This window comes from Lepus europaeus, chromosome 2 (assembly GCF_033115175.1).
Source record: "Lepus europaeus isolate LE1 chromosome 2, mLepTim1.pri, whole genome shotgun sequence".
NCBI classification, from domain to species: domain Eukaryota; kingdom Metazoa; phylum Chordata; class Mammalia; order Lagomorpha; family Leporidae; genus Lepus; species Lepus europaeus.
The window spans coordinates 143,563,076-143,584,311 of record NC_084828.1 but is presented as its reverse complement, the minus strand read 5'-3'; the positions used below and the strand labels follow the sequence as shown (position 1 = coordinate 143,584,311).

Below are 21,236 nucleotides of genomic sequence, written 5' to 3'. Positions count from 1 at the left end.
CGCCAATCAAACAAGATATGCAAAGATGCTGTAGATTTTTGTGTTGTCAAAACAGTGAGAGAAAAATAGCTTCCAGGAATGAACGTAAAGGTAAGAGCTGCGCGGGCACACCACCCCTGGAGAAAAGGGATATTGTCACAGAACCAGGGATTCTCCCAGTCCCGTCTCCACTTGACGTCAGGAGGAACACACCTGCGGCCACTTAGGAACAGTATGCTCGTGCGCTGATGCCAGTTCCTCTCGATGCAACAAAGGAACGGGGAAGATGCAGCAGTCACGGGCAGGGGAGGCCGCGCCCCCCACCCCGGGCTGCAAGGGCAGCTTCTGGCCTAGACCTGCAGGCTCCCTTTTCAGCGGATGTTGCTGGAGCGCAGGTGCACCTGCAGCCCCGCCCTCCCCCGCCACCTGCGCAGGTGCATCCTTTCTCAGGCTGCCCATCAAATCGCAAACCCTGTGTCTGCGGTGGCCTTTCCTTCACCCTTCCAGGTCCCACGGAGCCACCCTGCCCTGCCCCCTTCGCCTCCGTGTGCTCATGGCTCTCAGTCTGGACTCCTTCTTTGGGCTCCTTGTCGGCCGTGGCCAGTGCCAGAGCCCCTTGAATCGCCGCTTCACAGAAGAGGTGCCGGCCCGCACTGAACCAAGGCAGCAGAACCCGGGTCTTCTTTGTCCTGTGTGGCTGATTTATTTCTATGCTATTGACATTTTAAATGTTCAAAGCTGTAGTTTCCCACTTCCGGTTTTGTCTTGGATGTCATGCTAACAGGGTCCTTTTTCTTCCAAATGCTACTATTTTATTTAATATCTTTAGAGTTGCACCTTTGTAGATGACTTCCAATTCACAAAACATGGAAATGGAACTGCCCATACCACATGCCATTCTATTGAAGATTAAGTGAACTGACTGAAAAACTTCCGAAACCGACAGTGGGCACATAGCAGCCGGCTGGCACTGTCGGCAATTCTTAACCAAAACTTCAATTCATGGCCCACTTGTTCCGCAGTTAGGTGTGGGACAGGCAAGCCGGCCGTCCCAAGACCGCTTCTTCAAGGACATCCGCTGTCCTGGGCTGGAGTGCCATCTTGCAGACCCCAACCCTGGGAGAAGTTCCCTTCAGGGAGCCACGACCTGGGGGTGAGGCTACCCTAAACTCCCGTTCACGTCCCACCCGCCCCTACGGCAAGTCCAGGGCGGTTTCCTAGGGTAGGCACAGGCCTGGCAGCCCCGTCAGCTCTCAGCCTCACATCCCCTACTCCCCTTCCTCTCACTTTTCGGCCCCGGGAGCCAATCGGATCCCATTTCTCTACCCCCATCTCCAACCCTCTGAATCCTGCCAATGTCAACAAGGCAAGCATGCACAGGCAGGAGCCAGGGGGAAGTCAGTGCCTGGGTTCTGACTGGGGTGGTGGGCGCGTCCCTTGCCCCAGGGCACACCCGGCTTGGCTGTCTGCTGCCAGTTCGGTTCCCCAAGCCCTGGCAAGGGCCAGATCTTCAGTCTGAAGATCCTCTCTTCCAGGCGACCTCTGCAAGGGGATGCGAGTGGAGGGAGGGAAGGGACTGAGATTCGCTGGTGGAAGATGTCCTTTTTTTTTTTCCAAGGCAAAGGACAGAAAGGCCAGTGTTGAGGGGAGCGCACCGTGCTGCGCCAGGGGCCCAGGGTTCCAACCTGGCGTCTGTGTGAACGGCGCCCCCTGGCGGTCGCCGCGGCAAGGCCCACGCAGGTTCTACTGAGCCATTCTTTGAACCCCAGCAGGTTGAGGGCTGTGCACCCCTCCAGACGCCGACCCTGGACGTCGGCCAAAGACTCCCGCTCCGGTCCACCCACCCAGCTCCCCCGCCCCAGGCTCCCCAGGGCTCAGCGGCAGGGCCGGGACACAGACCTAAGTGGGTGTGGCTCCATTCCATGCCAATCCCACGCTAGGGTCAGAGAACCTGGCCTCGCTATGCGGCCTTGGGCAAGTAGCTGTGACCAGGTGGGCCTGGGCGTCCTCATCGGAGAACACGGGAGTCCTGCAGGCTTGTTGTGAGGATTAAATGAGTGCACTCAGGCCTTAGAACAGTATCTGGCGCGCACATAGGCAGCTCGCCATGCCTCCTGGTTGCTATTTTTCACGCCTCCGGCATTATTATTACGGCAGCAGCAGCGGTTAGTACTGTCCCACCTGAGGTCCCCACTGCCAGCCCGAACCCACCTGGGAAGCCGCAGCGGTACCCGCCTCGGCCACCAGGGGGCGCCGTGGCCCAGCGAATGGGCCCCTTTCCACCTGCGCCTCTGCGCTCCGTTCCTCGCGAAACTGGCCGGTTCCCCACGAAAGCAGACAGGGAAACCCCTCTCTGTAAGGGGATTTCAAAGGCCGGGTCCCTCTGCCCTCTGGGGCCTCCTGCCCCGTAGGGACGCCGGCACCCGGGAAAACGCGTCTCCCGCCTAGCGAGTTCACCACCTGTGTTTGCCAAGTGACTGTCCCAGCGTTGGGCCCAGGGAGGCTTCTCCGGAGCGGAGTACCCCAGGCGGGCCTTGCTCCTTCACGCTGCCTGCCCGGTGCCAAGGCCGCGCCCCCGACGGCTGACCACTGACCCCTGCCAGGGACTGATGGGTCCATCTGCCTTGAGCTTTCCAGGTAGGCCCAAGGAAGACGGGGTCCCCGAGAAGGGCTTCCAGAAAGACGCTCTTGGCTCCCCACACGCGCACAGCCCGAGCCCCCGGCCTGTTCTGGCCCCTGGCTGTTCGCGCTACACCCCTACTTTCCCAGGGTTGTGTGAGGGTCCCTGCCCCAGCACACAGCTTATTTAAAAGGGCCGATTTCAAACCCCCCCCCGGGGGGGGCGCGAGTGGTGCTCAAAGTGGGGCAGAGACAGTATCCCTGGAGCTTGTAAGAGATGCAGATCTCGGGGTGGTCTGGGGTGCGGGTGTAAAGCCGCCGCCTGTGGCCGACATCCCCTGTGAGAGCCAGTTCCAGGCTTCCCATCCGGCTCCCTGCTAATGGCCTGGGAAGGCTGCAAAAGATGGCCCAAGTGCTTGGGCCCCTGCCACTCGTGTAGGAGACCCTGATAGAGTTCCAGGCCCTTGGCTTCAGCCCAGCCAGCTCTCGCTGTTGTGGCCATTTGGAGAGTGAACCAGTGAATGGAAGATCTCTTTCTCTGTCTCTCCATCCCCTCCCTGTTACTTTTTCAAGTAAATAAAATAAATTTTTAAAAAAGGGGAGAGATGCAAAACTCCCCATCCCAGACCCCTGAATTGGAAACTCTGGGTGGGCTCTGAAAGCTGTTCCTTAACTGTTGCTCTGGGCGGGCCCTGCGGCGGCGCTGGGCGGGTGGAGACCCCCTGGCCTGCACTCTCCCCCTCCCCCAGGTGCTGTGGAAGCTCCCTGCTGCGATCTAGCGCCCAAGGTGCGAGGTTGCAGTGTGTTGCATTGCGGCAGGTGTTGTCCTGGCGGAAAGTGCTCCCGGCTAGGCTATTGTGGTTTTAGTTCCTAATCTCGAAGAACGCGCGTCCTGTTTTACTTCCGGCTGCCCAGCAAATAGAACCGGGACTTGTGACAGCCAACGCATAGATGATTAGGCTGCGAGCTCTGTCTTGCTTCCCACCACGGCTGTATGTACTTCTCCCCCCAGGCACCGGAGGTAGTGCTGAGACTCCGAGGCGATCCTGCTGGGGAGAGGAGATGCAGGCTCTCATCCACCCGCACACCCGGTGGGTGCCGGGATGGGGCCCGCGCTGTACCTGGAGGAAGAGGAGGTGCAGCCCCACCCACTCTTCCGGAAGCTACAGTCTCAGCCAGATGAGCTCTCGGCAGGAGGTGTGAACAGCGAGCTCCTTCCCCCCTGCCCGTGGTCTGCCCCAGAAGAGCTTCGCAGAGCTCAGATTTGCCATCCAAACCTGCGCCCGTAGGAAGAGAGGAGGGAGGGCGGAGCTGCTGTCCCGTAACAATTCCACAGGCCGGGCGATGCGGTGGCGCAGCAGGCTAAGCCTCCGCCTTCAGCACCGGCATCCCATATGAGAGGGGGTTGGAGCCGTGGCTGCTCCACTTCCCATCCAGCGCCCTGCTGATGCACCTGGGAGAGCACTGGAAGATGGCCACAGTGCTTAGGGCCCTGCATACACGTGGGACACCTGGACGGAGTTCCTGGCTCCTGGCTTCAGGTTGGCTCAGGTCCAGCCATTGTGGCCGCTTGGGGGAGTGAATCACTGGATGGAAGACCTCTGTGTGTGTGTGTTTCTCCCTCTCTCTCAACTCTACCTTTCAAATAAATAAATAAACCTTAAATTTAAAAAAAATTCCAAAGGCTGAACTGAAGGAAATGAGAAATTTTTAAATAGGGGTTTTAATATTGGATTGCATAGGGCGTTTGTTTTTTTTTTTTTAAGATTTATTTATTTATTTATTTATTTGAAAGGCAGAGTTATAGAGAGGCAGAGAGAGAGCACGAGCGAGCGAGGTCTTCCATCTGCTGGTTCACTCCCCAGATGGCCACAATGGCCAGAGCTGGGCTGATCCAAGCCAGGATCCAGGAGCTCCTTCCAGGTCTCCCAAGTGGGTATAGGGGTCCAAGGATGTGGGCCATCTTCCACTGCTTTCCCAGACCATAGCAGAGAGCTGGATTGAAAGTGGAGCAGCCAGGACTCGAACCAGCGCCCATATGGGATGCCGGCACTGCAGGCAGTGGCTTTACCTGCTATGCCACAGTGCCGGTTCCTGATGTGTACTTTTAAGATTTGTGTACTTTACCTCGATAGCATTTCATAAAAATAAATATAGAAAAGAGAATGGTAATAAGGCTTTTGAAACAGTGCTTGCATGCCGTCTGAGCTTAATAAACATTAGCAGTTACTTAGAATACTTACAGGGTATGGTTACAGCTGTGCTTGATGGGAAATCTACAGCTGTAAATATGAATATCATAAAAAAGGCTGAGAACTAAGTATTTTAACTTCTATATCAGAGTTAACTGAAGGGGCCTTCACTGTGGTGTGGTAGGTTAAGCCTCCACCTGTGGCACCAGCATCCCATATGGGTGTCTGTTCAAGTCCCAGCTGTTCCACTTCCTATCCAGCTCCCTGCTAATGCACCTGAAAAAGCAGTGGAAGATGGCCCAAGTGCTTGGGGCCCTGTACCCACATGGGAGACCCAGAGGAGGCCCCTGGCTTCTGGCTTCACATCTGCCCAGCTCTGGCTGTTGTAGCCATTCGGGGAGTGAAAGAGCAGGTGGAAGATCGCTGTCTCTCCATCTCTCCATTTTGTAACTCTGCTTCTCAAACAAATAAATAAAATCTGGAAAAAAAAAAAAAAGTTAACTGAGGAGCCAGCTTTGTGGCATTGTAAGCTAAGCTGTTGCCTGCAGTGCCAGCACCCCGTATGGGTGCTGGTTCAAGTCCCAGCTTCTCCACTTTTGATCCAGCTTCCTGTAAATGTACCTGGGAAAGCAGCAGAAGACAGCCCAAGTGCTTGGGCCTCTGCCACCCACAATGGGAGACCCAGATGGAGTTCCAGGTTCCTGGCTTCAGCCTGGCCCAGCCTGGCTGTTGTGGCCATTTGGGGAATGAACCAGCAGATGGAAGAGTGGCATGTCTCTCTCTCTCTCTCTCTCTCTCTCTCTCTCTCTCTCTCTCTCTCTCTCTCCTCCTCCTCCTCCTCCTCTTCTTTTCCCCTTCCTCTCTCTCCCTCCCTCTCCCTCTCCCTCTCTCTCTCTACAGTTAACTAAGAGTCCGGCTTGTGATGGAGCAGATAAAGCCAATGCCTGTGGTTCCAGCATCCCAGGAATCCCATATGGGCATGGTTTGAGTCCTGGCTGCTCCACTTCTGATCTGGCTCCCTGCTAATGAGCCTGGGAAAGCAACAGAGGACAGCACAAGTACTTGGGCTCCTGCCACTCACATGGGAGACCTGGATGAAGCTCCTGGCTCCTGGCTTTGGCCTGGCCCAGTGCCGGCCATTTGCATCCATCTGGGGATAAAAGAGACAAGAGAAGAAACCTCAGAATATCTACAACAAGTATTTTATTTTTACTTATTTACTTGAAAGGCAGAGAGAGAGAGGACAAAGAGAGTGCTCCAAACTATTGGTTCATTCCCCAAAGGGGAGCCAAATCCAGGAGCCAGCAGTACTGTCCAGGTCTCACATGGGTGGCAGGAGCCAGTCCTTGAGTCATCCCTGCGGCCTCCCAGGGTCTGCAGTAGCAGGAAGCTGCAGTCAGGGACCGGAACTGGGACTCAAACCGGGCGCTCTACTGCGAGATGTCGGCATCTTAACTGGTATCTTCATCGCCAAGCCGAACACTTGCTGCAACAACAAGAGTTTTGGGCCGGCGCCGCGGCTCAATAGGCTAATCCTTTGCCTAGTGGCGCCGGCACACCGGGTTCTAGTCCCGGTCGGGGTGCCGGATTCTATCCCGGTTGCCCCTCTTCCAGGCCAGCTCTCTGCTATGGCCCAGGAAGGCAGTGGAGGATGGCTCAAGTGCTTGGGCCCTGCACCTGCATGGGAGACCAGGGTAAGCACCTGGCTCCTGGCTTCGGATCAGCGCGGTGCACCAGCCGCAGCGGCCATTGGAGGGTGAACCAACGGCAAAAGGAAGACCTTTCTCTCTGTCTCTCTCTCTCTCACTGTCCACTCTGCCTGTAAAAAAAAAAAAAAAAAGAGTTTTGCAAGTGCATTGCCGTGTGGGTAATTAGCGTTCTCTGTTGGAGCACGTGGTTCAGTTCCTGCCTCTGGCTCCTGACTCCAGCTTCCTGCTAATGCAGACCGTGGGAGGCAGTGGTGATGGCACAAGTGGTTGGGTCCCTGCCACCTACCTGGGAGACCTGGACTGAGTAGCCTGGCCCCGTCCCAGACATTGCGAACATTTGGGAGTGACCCGGTGGATGGGAGCTGTCTCTCTCTCAATCTGCCTCTCTGCCTCTCAAATCAATAAATAAAAATTTAGACAAGAACACTCCACAGATCCTACAGATATTAAAATGCATGCTTGTGCATGTGTGTATATGATAAACATCTCTATGCCGATACATTTTTAAAATCAGATAAAATTGAAAAATTCCTTGATAATGTCACAGTTTCAAAAATGTGGTTGTTTTGAAAAGAGAACATCTTGGGGCTGGCACTGTAGCATAGCAGGTAAAGCCACCACCTGCAGTGCTGGCATCCCATCTGGGCGCCGGTTCAAGACCTGGCTGCTCCACTTTCAGTCCAGCTCTCTGCTATGGCCCCAGACAGCAGTAGAAGATGGCCCAGTCCCTAGCATCCCTGCACCCACGTGGGAGATCCAGAGGAAGATCCTGGCTCCTGGCTCCTGGCTCCTGGCTCCTGGCTCCTGGCTCCTGGCTCCTGGCTCCGGACCGGCGCAGCTCCGGCCGTTGCGGCCAATCGGGGAGTGAACCAGTGGATGGAAGACCTCTCTCTCTCCTTCTCTCTCTCTCTCTCCCTCTCCTTCTCTCTATAAATCTTTAAAAGAAGAAAAAGAAGGGGGGGGAGGGGAAGGGGGAAGGGGGAAGAGCATCTCCCAGTCCTGTAGTGACTGAAGCCATCAAATAGGAAAGTTAGACTCGCTGAGCGGAAGCTGGGCTGGAGGTACAAGTGCCAGGCAGGAGACTGCCTCTGAATAGCAGCCTAGCATTCCAGAAGGGAAGAGAGGGCGAACAGGCTCGTCCATTTTGCCCAGTCCCTGCTCCACAGAGCCAGGTTTGCACAGTGGCCAATGCTGGTGTTTGTTACTTGGTGGTGACTGTGGTGGCTGTGATGAGCTCAGAGTCAACGTGGACCACCCAAGGGGCCGGAGTCCTTCCTGCACCTGCAGCCTGTATCCCAGGTGATGGGCAGAGAGGACTCTGAGGCACAACTTTCAGCTGGCTAACAGAAGTGGAGCTGACAGAAGATTCTAGACCATGGCTGCGGGGGCTCCAGGGAGCGGGAGTGTCTGTTAATGGGTCACAGGGATGAGAGTGTTCTGGAATCAGTGCTAACAGGTACATAACTTGGTCAATATTCTGAAACCACTGAACTACACACTTTGAAAGAGTGATATTTTGGGTAAGTAAATTACATCTCATTAAAGTTTAATTTTTTAAAATATTTATTTATTTCAAAGGCAGTTACAGGCAGAGGTAGAGAGACAGAAGTCTTCCATCTGCTGGTTGACTCCCCAGAGGGCCACAATGGCCGGAGCTGGTCTGATCCAAGCCAGGAGCCAGGAGCTTCTTCTGGGTCTTCCACTTGGGTGCAGGGGCCCAAGGACTTGGGCCATCTTCTACTGCTTTCTGGGGCCATAGCAGAGAGCTGGATTGGAAGTGGAGCAGCTGGGACTTAAACCAGTGCCCATATGGGATGCTGGCATAGAAAGTGGCGGCTTTACCCACTACGCCAAAGCATCAGCCCCTAAAGTTTTAAAATATTTTTAAAAAATATTTAAAGATTTAAAGATTTTTTTTTTTGGGGGCAGGCAGAGTTGGAGAGAGAGAGAGACAGAGAGAAAGGTCTTCCTTCTGTTGGGTCACCCCCCAAATGGCTGCCACGGCCGGTGTACTGCGCAGATCCGAAGCCAGGAGCCAGGTACTTCCTCCTGGTCTCCCATGTGGGTGCAGGGCCCAAGGACTTGGACCATCCTCCACTGCCTTCCCCGGGCCACAGCAGAGAGCTGAACTGGAAGAGGAGCAACCGGGACTAGAACCTGGGGTGCCGGCGCCGCAGGCGGAGGATTAGCCTAGTGAGCCGCGGCGCCGGCCTAAAGATCTTTTTTAAGAAGATTCCAGAGCAAAGAACCCTGAAGTCTGTTCCCGACCCTTGTGTGAGAGGCACACGCTGAGGTTCTGTGCTGATGAGGAGGACCGCTGGCTGAGGGCAGAGGAGCGTGCCTGCTCGTCACCAAAGAGTAGATGGGAGATGTGTGGAACACACATGTATTAGCTTGCCAACAAGGCTGGGAAACCACACTGACAATCAAATATTCGTCTTCAAATGGAAGGAAATTCTGACACGCTAGAACATGCGTGACCCTAGAGGACATTATACTTAGTGAAATGAACCAGTCCCAACAAAAGACAAACACTGGGACCGGCCTTACGGTGCCGTGGATTAAGCAGTTTGTGATGCTGGTGTCCCATAACAGAGCGGCAGAGCGGTGCTTTGAATCCTGGCTGCTCCAATCCAGCTCCCTGCTAATGTGCCCGGAGAGGCAGTGGAAGGTAGCCCAAGTGTTCGGGTCCCTGCACCCACATGGGAGACCCGGATGGAGTTCTGGGCTCCTGGTTTCAGCCTGGCACAGCCATTTGGGAGAGTGAGCCAGAAGATGGAAGACCTCTCTCTCTCTCTCTCTCTCTTTCTTTCTACCTCTGCCTCTCTGTAACTCTGCCTTTCAAATAAATAAATGAATTATCTAAGTAACATCTAGGGACTATACAATGCCTCCAACAAGAGGAAAGTCATTTCAACCAGTTCAATAAAATCAAATATTTGGACACATGTGGAAAAAAAAAAAACACACACTGTTGACGCCACTTATATGAGGTATCTAGAATAATCAAAACCATACAGCAGGAAGTAGACCAGTGATTGCCCAGAGCAGAGGGCCACAGGAATAGGAGTTTCTTGTTTATTGCGTGCAAAGTTTCAGCTTTGCAAGATGACAATGATGGAGCTCAGGAGGTGGAGAGTGGTGAGGGCTGCACGACCCCAGCGTTCCGGCGCAGCTGAGCGGCACACTTCCACACGGCTACGTCAGTAAATACCATGCTAAATGCATGTTACCCAGCAGAAAAGTTTTAATCATACAGATAATACACAAGTGCATTCTTGTAGTGGAAAATCAAACAACACAGACAAAACTAAACTCCTTGACAGCTTCCTGTCGTCTGCGTCCACAGTGTGGCACGCATGGGTCTCCCCCCTCCCCCCCAGCGCCCTGTGATGTGGGGAGATGAGGAGGCTGCACGCAGCGCCTTGAGGACCTCTCCCGCTGCCCTAGGTTGGAAAGCGCTTGCTTCTGAACTTCAAGTCAGGCAAAGGGTCCCCAAGACGAGCTCTGCGCCTGGGCGCCTCCTAGCTTCCACCTGTGCACTGAGGTCAGGCTGAGGCTTACGGACGGGTGAGACGGAGCGGCTGCCAGAGAGGACAGACTCTCAGACAGTTCCGTGGGCTCCATGTGGACGTGCAGAAGCAAAATTGACTGATGCCTAGGTGGCAGGGGGTGTTTGTCTCTCTCTTCCCAAGGAGAGATGATTTTACGGTGTGCTAAGTTTTTTAAAAGGACGAAGGTGTATGCGCACTTTTAATCTTTCTTATTTAGTTCTCAGCACAAACATCAGCTCCCCAGAGAGCCCTTTTCCAACCCTCTTGTCTGAAAGCGCCCTGCACCCACACCCACACCAGCCACTCTCTCACGCCACAGCACTGTCCTTAGGCGCTCTGGGAGAGCAGGGCTCCGGTCTCCTCTGAACCTCCTGCGGGCCTGGTGCTCACTAGGTGGCCGTGTCTGTTTCCAAGGCTGAGTGGTGTGAGACAACAGGAGCTTGTTCCCCTCCAGTTCTGCAGGCAGGCAGTCGGGGGCAAGGGCAAGGCCGGGCTCTCTCAGGCTGTAGGGATGTGTCTTTCCTTGCTTCCCTTGGCCTCAGGGGATCCAGCATCCCCGGCACTCAGAGCTGCGTCATCAAGGTGTCCCCTCCTGTCCTCACGTGGTCTTCTTCCCTTCCTGGGTCTCCTCTGTCTCCCATCTCCCTTTCTTCGTAAGCATGCCACACAGTGGATGTAGACCCTATTTCCAGGTAAGGTCACAGTCGCAGGTGCTGAGGTTAGAACTTCAGCGGAGCTTTGCAGGGCAGGGAGAGGGAGACACAACTCAACCCCAAATAGCAGCCAATGGATCTCCGAGCTACTGCTGGGGAACTGGTTTATGATGAGCTCTTAAAAGTGTTCAGGAAGGGGCCGGTGCTGTGGTGTAGCGGGTAAAGCCGCCACCTGCAATGCCGGAATCCTATATGGGCACCAGTTCGAGTCCCACTGCTCCACTTCTGATCCAGCTCCCTGCTATGGCCTGGGAAAGCAGCACAAGATGGCCCAAGTCCTTGGGCCTCTGCACCCGAATGGGAGACCAGGAAGAAGCTCTTGGCTCCTGTCTTCAGAGCTGCACAGCTTGGTCCGTTGTGGCCAACTGGTGAGTGAACCAGTAGATGGAAGACCTCTCTCTCTGCTTCTCCTTCTCTCTCTGTGTAACCCCACCTTTCAAATAAATCTTAAAAAAAAAAAAAAAAAAAAAAGGCGTTCAGTCTCTGTGTAATTCTGTCTTTCAAATAAATAAATCTTTTTTTTTTTTTTTTTTAAGAGGCGTTCAGGAAAAGGCTCTGGAAGGCATTGCTCTCGTGCCAATGTCTTCTGTTGGCTGTGGCAGTGAGAGTCTCAGGTCGAGGGAAACCACAGCTACAAAGTGCTAGGCACAGCCTGGAACTCCAGGGGGTATGAAGTTATAATGCCACATTGTCAGTGTTCTTGGATAGGTGATTTATGGAAGTAATGTAATGACATCACAGATAAGGTTTAGAAAAGGGTGGGAAAAATCAAGCCATAATCCCACCACCCTCATGTACTCCAGAGAAGATTCAGGAGAGCGACATTCCAGGGGCAGGGAACGGCAAGTTCCTTAAGGCATGAAGACGCTTGGTGCGTCAGAGGAGGGAACAGGCCCCACGGCTGGGGCAGCCTGCAGGATGGTGACAGCTCATGCTGGACGTCCGTCTTGGTGACATTGAACCCTCCCTCCAGGGACCTGGAGTTGGCACAAGGTAAGGGTCCAGGTGGGCTCCCTGGAGGGGGACACCTGAGCCCTGTCAACCTGGACACCGGGAGGGAGCTGTTGTGTCCTGTGCTGCAGCCAGAGAGGCGGAGGAGGCAGGGATGGGGGGACAGAGTCCTGGCAGCTCCCAGTCCACCACCCTGATGGGCAGCTGTAGTGTGCCGCAGCCCCCAGGAGCCCTCCCTGAGTCCCAGACATACTGTTTTTTTCCCAAAAAAAAATTATTAATTTACTTGAAAGGCAGAGTTACAGAGAGAGAGAGAGAGAGAGAGAGGTCTTCCATCTGCTGGTTCACTCCCCAAACAGCCGCAGTGGCTGGAGCCAGGCAGATCCGAAGCCAGGAGCTTCTTCTGGGTCTCCCACATGGGTGACGGGGGCCAAGAACTTGGGCCATCTTCTGCTTTCCAGGTGCATTAGCAGAGAGCTGGATTGGAAGTGGAGCAGCGGGGACTCGAACCGGTGCTCATATGGGATGCCGGTGCTGCAGGTGGGATGCTTAACCTACTACGCCATAGCCCAGGCCCCCAGTCACACAATCTGTTTCTTTACTTCAGGTGTCCTGAGTCAACCAATAGAGCAGTGTTCCGAGGAGAGGGTTTCGTGGACACTTTGGGAAACACGGGAGTGAATGAAGTGTAACAGCTTTGTGTCTTCAGGACTTCTGAGAGCCTTTCACAGGGTTGTGTGCCTGTGATTCTCTGAAAAGCAGTGGGATTTCAAGTTGGGGGGCTCCCCCGCCCTGTTTTGGCAGCGTGCAAAATGCCAAGAGATACAGAGGAGAGGCCGAGGCCGACTGACCACAAGAAAAGCATTTTCACTGCAGCAAGCATTTCTATCCAGCAGTCAGGTTAGAGAGAAACCATGCGCTTCCCACGCACGCCCAAGCACCCCACAGGGTTGCTCTTGGTTTCTCTTGTCGTTCTCCAGTGGCTTGCCCTTCTGAGCGCCCGCCTGCCCGGGGGAATGGGCAGGACAGCCCGGCGTCCAGTCTGAAGCCATGCGCAGTGTGTACGGAGAGAGCGGGCACAGGAGGGGTCCTGAACTCGTGTTTGTGAGGCTGGGTGCCGCCACGGTTTTGCAGAGGCTCGGAGCCCGCGGGAGGGCCTCCCATGCTCCGTGGAGAGTCTAGATTACCTCCTGAGCGTAGCCTGGGTGTAGCAAACAGGTTTCAGGTGTGTTCGTCCACGATAAGCCTGCTGTATACAAGCCTCGGTGAGTCACAGACTGCCTGCAGCAGCACTTGGCCCACCCCGAGTGGCGACTGCGCCCTTCCTGGGAATTCCTGCATCGGACGCTGGGGTCGGAGGGCGCCCTCCACTCCAGGGTGGGTTCCCCTTTGGAACCCGGCAGGAGCCAGGTCGGCGGCCCGGCCCGGCCCTTTTTAACCTGGGCCCGCCCCTAGGGGCGGAGACGTCGGGAGCGGCGGGCCCCGCCCGGCTCGGTGTTCTCCCGGGCGCCGAGCCACGGTGCGCGCCAGAGCTCGGAGCGCCGAGACGCTGCCGCTGGTGCCGGCAGGGCGGGAGCTGCGCCGCGCCCTGGTCCCAGCGCTCGGAGGACAGATGTGACCGGGATTAGGGGCGCGCGGGCCTGAGCTCGGTGAAGCGCTTGCAGAGGGCAAGACGACGGCGACGAGATGCGCGCGGAGGAGCCTGGCGCCCCTGGCGTCCAGAGCGCCCCCGACGCCCCGGGGACGGAGCGGGAACCCGGCACCGAGCTGCGCCTGTCCAGCCAGCTGCTGCCAGAGCTCTACGCCTTCGTGGCTCGCGTGCTGTTCTACCTGGCGCCCGTCTACCTGGCCGGCTACCTGGGGCTCAGCATAACCTGGTTGCTGCTCGGCGCCCTGCTGTGGATGTGGTGGCGCAGGAACCGCCGCGGCAAGCTCGGGCGCCTGGCTGCAGCCTTCGAATTTCTGGACAACGAACGCCAGTTCATCAGCCGCGAGCTGCTGGGCCAGCACCTGCCGGCCTGGGTAAGCCGAGCGCGGCCGGGAAGTACCCGGAGGTCGGCCGGGGAGCTGGGGCGCGCACTCGGTTCCCGCCGCGTCTCTCATCCTTCCCAGCTCCGGGCCGGCTGCGGTGGGAGAGGGGAACCTGGGGTTCAGGTTCGGGCCCAGAGCCTAGGAGGAAAGTCCCGGGCGGGCCACACCCAGGAGAAAAACAAGGGCGTCTGTCTGGGACTCTGCAGTTGGTTGGGAGAGAGACAGGAGGCATTTCTTCTACCCGCCTGTTGATTCAGAGCACGCGCGCGGGGCGCGGACTCAGCGACCACAGAAGCGGGGCGGGGGGCTCGATGCGTGCGGCCGAAGCCCGTGCGGGGCGGAGCAGGGCGCGAGGCGGGGGCCGGCCGCGGCTGCTCTGGCGTCCTCAGCGACGACGGGGCGCGCGCATTCCAGCGACAGCCCTTCCTCCTGGTGTGGAACGGCCGGATCCCGAGTGAGCATCACCTGACCCGCCGGACAGAAACCAACTCTGGGTTACGCAGCTCCCAGGGCGGGACCGGGGCCGCAGGTGCTCCTGCTGATCAGGGAGTTTGGGACAGGCTGACCAGAGCATTCAGCGCGGTTCCAAAGGAGGCTTTGTGACACGCCTGCGCCTCTGGTGCTGGGGGGCGCTGGCTTCTGCTCCCGCCCCTTCCACTGGGGCCCACCGCGGGAGATGCCCAGACCCCTGCTTTGCCGCAGCTAACTTCAGCTGGGCCGGGGCTTCCTCGCACCTGTGGGCCACAGGTGGCTTTGAGAAGACAATATTAGCAGGGCCTGTGTGTATTTATCTGTAAAGAGAGTGAGAGAGAGACTAAGCCCAGACTGCTGGCCCAAACGACAGGGGCTATTTTCTGTGCACTGGGGAGGTGGGGATGTGGAGCCCAAAGAGTCAAGGGGTCTCTCCTGGGCTTGTGGAGGACTTCCTCTCTCTATCTCCACGTGATCTTCCCTCTACAAACCTGGGTCTACATTTCCTCTTCCATCCTAATGGCCTCACTTTAGCTTAATACTGTCTCAAAGGCTCTATCCGAACACCATCACAATTTGAGGAGCTGGGGGTTCGAACCTACCAACTGGGGCCAGCGCTGTGGCATAGGTTAAGCCACTCTCCACTGCTTCAGTCGCCACCCAGCTCCCTGCTAATGGCCTGGGAAGGCAGCAGAGAAGACCCAAGTGCTTGGGACCCTGCACCCATGTGGGAGACCTGGAAGAAGCTTGTGGCTTTGGCCTGGCCCAGCCCCAGCCGTTGCGGTCATTGGAGAGTGAACCAGCAGGTGGAAGATTGATCTCTCTCTGCCTCTCAAATAAGTAAATACATCTTTAAAAAAAAAAAAAAAGAACCTATGGATTGTGGGGGATACAAATCAGCCCATAACACTAATATCTAGTGTTTGGATCAACATGGGACAGAAAGGCCAAAGACTTACTGGTTAGTGCACAGTGGCAAGCTGTAGTGACCACTGTCCTAGGGGAGCAGCCATGGGGCCGGCGCTTGGGGCCTGGCTCTGCACACCTTGTTCCTCCTGGATAGTCTATGGGGACTTTGTGATCCTGAAAAGTGTGGATCCAGAGGGCAGGCCTGACCTGTCCACACTCCTTGCTCTGCTAGTCAGACCTATGCTGTGAGCTCAGATGATGAGGGTGGGCCCACAAGACCTCACCCAGAAATAGCCCCTTTCTGTATTAGGGAACCCCCTAGATGCTCAGCTGTGTGCAAAGGCGGAGTTTCTGAATCCGATCCTGTAAGGGCACTGGCACTCCCCACTATACACACCATCGGGACCGTGCTGGCTTCTGTCGGGCAAGGGGACCCCAGCAGCAACCTGAACCTAGCCGATCCCCGCCCCACCCCCAATAGCTCAGCCTGAACACAATAAGGCATCTCCTAGCTTTTTGTCTGGGAAAGCGTACCACAGGCCTGGCTCAGCTGGGCACAGGGACACCCAGAGGAAAGTGGTGGCGTCCCTCCTGCCGAGAGAGCAGTCTCAGGACACAGGTGCGTGACTTGGAATTGGCATCGAGTGTCCTGAGAGGCTGGAGACAGGAGCCTGAATAGGGCCTGGTCAGGGGCCAGAGCCTGCGAGGTAGGCATGCTGCACAGTGCACTCTGGGCTGGGGGAGGCTCGTGAGCCCAGGATGGTGGCCTGGCCTGCCCACTGAGGACTGTTATGTGCTTGGCCCGGCTAATGTGTGTGGTGGGGTGTTGACGGACAAGGTCAAGTCCCGGTGAGCTTCCTGGAGGTTGGCCCTGCTTCTGAAAGCTGCAAGGAGCTTGTGAAAGGCCCTGTGGATGGCAGCCTGCAGGGGAATAAGGCTGGAAGAGAGCCACAGCGGCAGTAGTAGAGACCACGAGGAGGGCGTGGGAGATGCATACAAGTGGGCTCTAGGTGCTTGGTGGCCTCTGGAGAGGGGAGAAGCAGGGGCCTTCCTGGGTGCCCCCAGGCTTGGGAGCTGGGTGTGCGTGCTGGGATCGTGATTCTGGGACGAGCAGCAGGTCTGGGAGGCCGGTGAGCCGCATGAACACCCGTGAAGGGCACATAACTAGATGCAAGTGTGGGCTCTGGGCCCCGCCCCTGCAGGTTTCTAGGCCTGGAGGTGAGGTGGGGAGCCCGGAGTCAACCTGAGATTCCTCCTCCCTGCCGGTTTAAACATGCTGGCTGTGGGTGGGGTGGGGGCCTGCGGTTCTGGAGCACGGACACACGTGGGTATCCACGGCATTGCACGCCTGCCTTTGCGCATGCCTCCCTCTTGGAAGAACTCATTTCCATGCGTGGAACAGGAGAGGATGGCTTTTGACCTCCTTGGGCATCAAGAGATTTTTTTTCCCATGTTAACCACTGGCAAATCAATGCCGGGGCAGGGACTGAAGAAAAGGGGGTGGCTCGTGGGCCTTCTGCGTGGCTGTCGCCTGCAGAACCGCCTTGCCCCAAGTACCTGATGTCCCCGGATGGGAGCTCCAGTGAGTGGCGGAGGGGGTGTGGCTCTCCAGCCACCTGCTGCTGTCACACTGCGTGCTGCTTGGAAAGGACATCAATTTCTGTGTCCCCGCGAGGGGGTGGGGCCGAGGCCAGGCTGAGCTGGAGTGGAGACGCCCTCCCCCTCTCCATTCTGGCTTGGCAGTGGCTACCATTGTGGCCACTTCTCAGCTGCTGGCTCTCTTCTTGCCTGGTCCTAGGCTCCTTGCAATGAGCTGCGGCTCCCCTGCTGGGCCCATTTTCCCCATGGAGAAAGGAGGTTGCATTGGATGCTCTTTCAAAGCCATCTCAGCCCTCAGGTCTGAGTGCAGCCACATTCCAGACAGTCCCTGCTATGGCAGATGGAGCTTGAAGGAAAGGTTCTCCTGCTTTGAAGGGGGCCACACGTAGAGGGCTGTAACGTGGCATGGCCACGTAGGGCAGGTGGTGGCCTGGGGCGGCTGCCCACATACCTGAGGGTGTTCCTACAGTTTTTTTTTTTTTTTTAATTTCTTTGACAGAGTTAGTGAGAGAGAGAGAGAGAGAGAGAAAGGTCTTCCTTCTGTTGGTTCACCCCTCAAATGGACACTATGGCCGGAACTGCACCGATCCGAAGCCAGGAGCCAGGTGCTTCCTCTCGGTCTCCCATGCCGGTGCAGGGGCCCAAGCATTTGGGCCATCCTCCCCTGCCTTCCCAGGCCACAGCAGACAGCTGGACTGGAAGAGAGGCAACCGGGACTAGAACCCTATGCCCACATGGGATGCCGGTGCTGCAGGCAGAGGATTAACCAAGTGAGCCATGGCACTGGCCCCTGTTCCTACAGTTTTTAGGTATAGTGTCGAAGGAATGAGAAGCCAGCTGTTGGCTGTCGTTGTCAGGGTGGGGACCATGTATAGAGCACAGGGGTAAGTGTTGAGCCCTTGCAAATCAGTCATTTAGCTGTGGGCCTCTGTAAGTTTGCACAGGGCACTGGGTGAGCTGAGCGAAGACCCGCTGGCTCAGGGCCTGGCAGCCGTCACTTTGTGCCCCTCGGTTTGCCGGGCTGCCTTAACTCCACTTTTCCGTACCGCGAAACTAATGGCCGAGTGTCCACAGCGGACGTGGCTGGGCACGGAGCAGGGTGGAGGGCAGTGCACGGCGCTTCGGGGCAGTTCCCCGGGGGCCTGCTCCCAGCCACTCCTGCGGTTCCAGGGGAGGTGCTCCAGCGAGAGCTCCCCTTCCCTCTCCGTGCCCTGGGCCCTGCAGGCCCTCCTGGAGGTAACTTTTGCTGCATCACTGCCCAGTCTGCCCCCTCCCCTCATTGCGAGGGCCCTGGTGGAAGCTCTGCAGCCCTCACTGCTGGATTTGTGCGCTGGATCAGCCTTCGCTGATGCGTGCATTTTGCGGTTATTCACTGAGCCAGGACCGGTGCAGCCGTGGTTTGCTTGTTTTGCCGCCGCCGCAGTGAGGAGGGAAGCTTGGTAAAAGCCTCTGCTGGCTGCAGGCCAGGGGGAGTGGGCCGCCTGGTGGGAGAATAGCCAGGGGCAGGGGTAGGGAGGGGGAAAGGGACAGTCCAAGACTTGGTGTCTGTCTGTGGTTTGGGTCCAGCCCAGCTTGCTCTCCGGCCAGCTGATAACAATCAGCTTGGCAGCTTGGTGGGGAACAGTTAACCCTTGTGTGTCTGCGGGTGGCTGAGCCTGGGACCCATTCTCTAGGAGGTGCTGGGAAGAGCCCCGCCTCTCTCTCTCGGGGCCTCTCTCTTGGGGCCTCTCTGGAGTCCTTTTCTGTCCTCTGGGTGTGCCCTGGAGGCACTGCCTGAGGCCACGGCGGGGAAAAGCGGAGATTTGCCCAAGGCAGTGGGCATCCTAGGCTCCCAGCGCCTCTGGGATTGATCCCTCTGTTCAGGCACACACCCAGGGGCTGGTGCTTTGCTCCGCTGGGCTGACATTTTTCTGTGGGCGGAGCAGCAGTCTCTCTGGGGCTGTGTTCGCATGCTGTGTCCCGTATTGATACTTTAGTTAGAGGAAGCCACGCGGTGCCAGCTGTGGGCTAGCCTGGGCACCCTCACATTAGACCACAAAGCTCAGTCCTTGCAGCCAGGGCCATGGGATGTAGGTTTAGGCAGGAGGGCTGGATGGGGGTTCTGGGCTGGGAGGATGTCTTACCCTGGAGGCTCCTGCTGTCCTGCAGTCATCCAAGCCAGCCTGGAGCTAGGCTGGCCACAGCAGGCTTGAGTCACGCCCTTTGGGTTTCGGCCCCATGTCTTGGTGGTGTCTCATGGGCTTATCACGTCCTGGGCCGGGCTTGGGCAATCAGAGTGACGGAGCGTCACCCCCTTTCGTCCAAGCCCTGTGGAGGGAGCCTTGGCACCCGTATTCATTCCTGAGCTCCGTCCGCGAACGTTGATGGAGGGCAGACTGAGCCACAGGCCTGACTCGCAGGCCCTGGCCTGGAGGGACCACAAGCTGGATGGGAGTGACTCCTGGGAACAACCTCTTCTAGCACGACACAGTCAGCCCATGAGGCTACAGGCCAGGGTGCTGACGGCGTGGGGACCTCCCCCTGGCTGGAAGAGGCCCAGGAGGCCTTCGTGGAGGAAGAGGCGCTACGGTGTATGGTATTGCTGGCTGTGGTGGGGGATGGGGGACTCCAGGTCCACAGATTGAGTGCCTCAACTCATCCCGGGGATTCTAGGAGGTTCCTGAACTCCCGCGGCGAGATCTCTGCTTCCCTCACAAGGGGCTGAATCCTCCCAGGACAAGGGGCCCCAGGGCAAGCTTTTCTCCAAGTCAGGGGCCCAGGGACACTTGTAATTGGGAGCTCCTATGGGGCTTGAGAGTCAGGGCCGGAGGTGGGGGTGCGGCCTGTGTCCCCTTGCAGCCCCCACCTCAGTGGGCAGCATGGTGTACAGAGCTGGCCTCTAACTTCTGTTGGTCTCGGCCTTGCACAGTGGCAGCAGGCAGGTGGCACTTCTTGGGAATGTCCCCGTGGCTTTGGGGGAGCCCCCGGGAGGTGTGAGCTGCCCCGGTGACTTGTGTCAGCTACAGTGGGGACAGAGCACTGGACCTGGCCCTCCCTTCCTCTCTTTTTTAAATATTTATGTGAGAGGCAGGATGACAGTGATCCCATCCACTGGTTTACTCCCCAAATGGCTGCAACAGCTGTGGCTGGGCCAAGCTGAAGCCAGGAGCCAGGAACTCCATCCTGGTCTGCCATGTGGGTGCAGGAGCCAAAGCACTTGGGCCATCTTCCACTGCTTTCCCAGATCATTAGCAGAGAGCTGGAGTTGAAGTGGAGCAGCCAGGACTTGAATTGGTGTCCACGTGAGATGTCGGTGTTGGCTTAACCCCCTGTGCTGCAGCACCGGCCCAGAGTCAGCATTTTAATTTCTCCACCTGGAGAGACATTGTTAGATGTCTGTGTACTTGCCTTGGAGAGGGGGTGGATGAAAACATTGTAAAAATGGGTGCCCCTTGGGGCCGATGTTGTGATGTAGCAGGTAAAGTCACCAGCTGAAGCGCTGGCATCCCATATGGGCACTTGTTGTGTCCTGGCTGCTCCACTTCTGATCCAGCTCTCTGCTATGGCCTGGGAAAGCAGTAGAAGATGACCCAAGTGCTTGGGCCCCTTCATCCACGTAGGAGAGCTGGAAGAAGCTCCTGGCTCCTGGCTTTAGCCTGGCCTCACTCATTTGAGGAGTGAGCCAGCAGTTAGAAGATTCTCCCTCTCTCTGCAACTCTTTCAAACAAATAAATAAAAATTAAAAAAAAAAAATTGGGTGCCCCTTTTCTTCTCCTTATTTTTCATGTTTTGAACATCCTATCATAAACACGTTTCAAAGGCACTTTTAAGGATGGTCTCGGTATAAATGTCCTGTCAGTTACTTAATCGTTTCTCTGACGTGAGGGAGTGCAGTTACTTCCAAGTTTCCCCGTCCACGTGGCTGCCTGGGGGAGTAGGGATGGGGTGGTTGCTCCTGGTATGAGTCTGGGACCTCAGACTGCCTGTCTGGGTCTGCTGACTCATCCTTCAAGTCCAAGTGCTTCTCCTCAGGCTCCCATGGAACCCGGGCACGTCTCTTGTCACTCTGCTTCCCATCCAGAGTTGCACCTGCCTGTTTTTATGTCCGCCTTTTCCTCCAGGCTGAGTGTGCTTTGAAGGAAAGCCCTCCCTCTTTCCTTCCTCCCTTCCTCCCTTCCTTCCTCCCTCCCTCCCTCCCTCCCTCTCTCCCTCTCTTCCTCCCTTCCTCTCTCCCTCCCTCCCTTCCTTCCTTCCCTCCTTCCCTCCTTCCCCCCCTCCCTCCTCCCTTCTCTCCCAAGATTTATTTACTTGAAAGAGTTACAGAGAGAGGTAGAGACAGAAAAGAGAGGTCTTCCATTGCTGGTTCACTCCCCAGATGGCCGCAACAACTGGAGCTGGGCTGATCCAAAGCCAGGAGCCAGGAGCTTCTGGGTCTCCGATGTGGGTGCAGGGGCCCAAGCACTTAGACCATCTTCTACTGCTTTCCCAGGTGCATTAGCAGAGAGATGGATCAGAAATGGAGCAGCTGGG

General features: G+C 56.7%; 1 protein-coding gene across 1 annotated transcript in view; it reads left to right on the top strand.

The window, feature by feature from the left end:
- Positions 1-13,265: 13,265 nt before the first annotated feature.
- Positions 13,266-21,236, top strand: part of ESYT3 (extended synaptotagmin 3) — a 45,072-nt gene continuing 37,101 nt past the window's right edge. Inside the window, exon 1 of the mRNA XM_062214128.1 lies at positions 13,266-13,739. Coding sequence (XP_062070112.1) covers positions 13,404-13,739 — 336 coding nt within the window. The 5' untranslated portion in view covers positions 13,266-13,403. The remainder of the gene's footprint in view (positions 13,740-21,236) is intronic.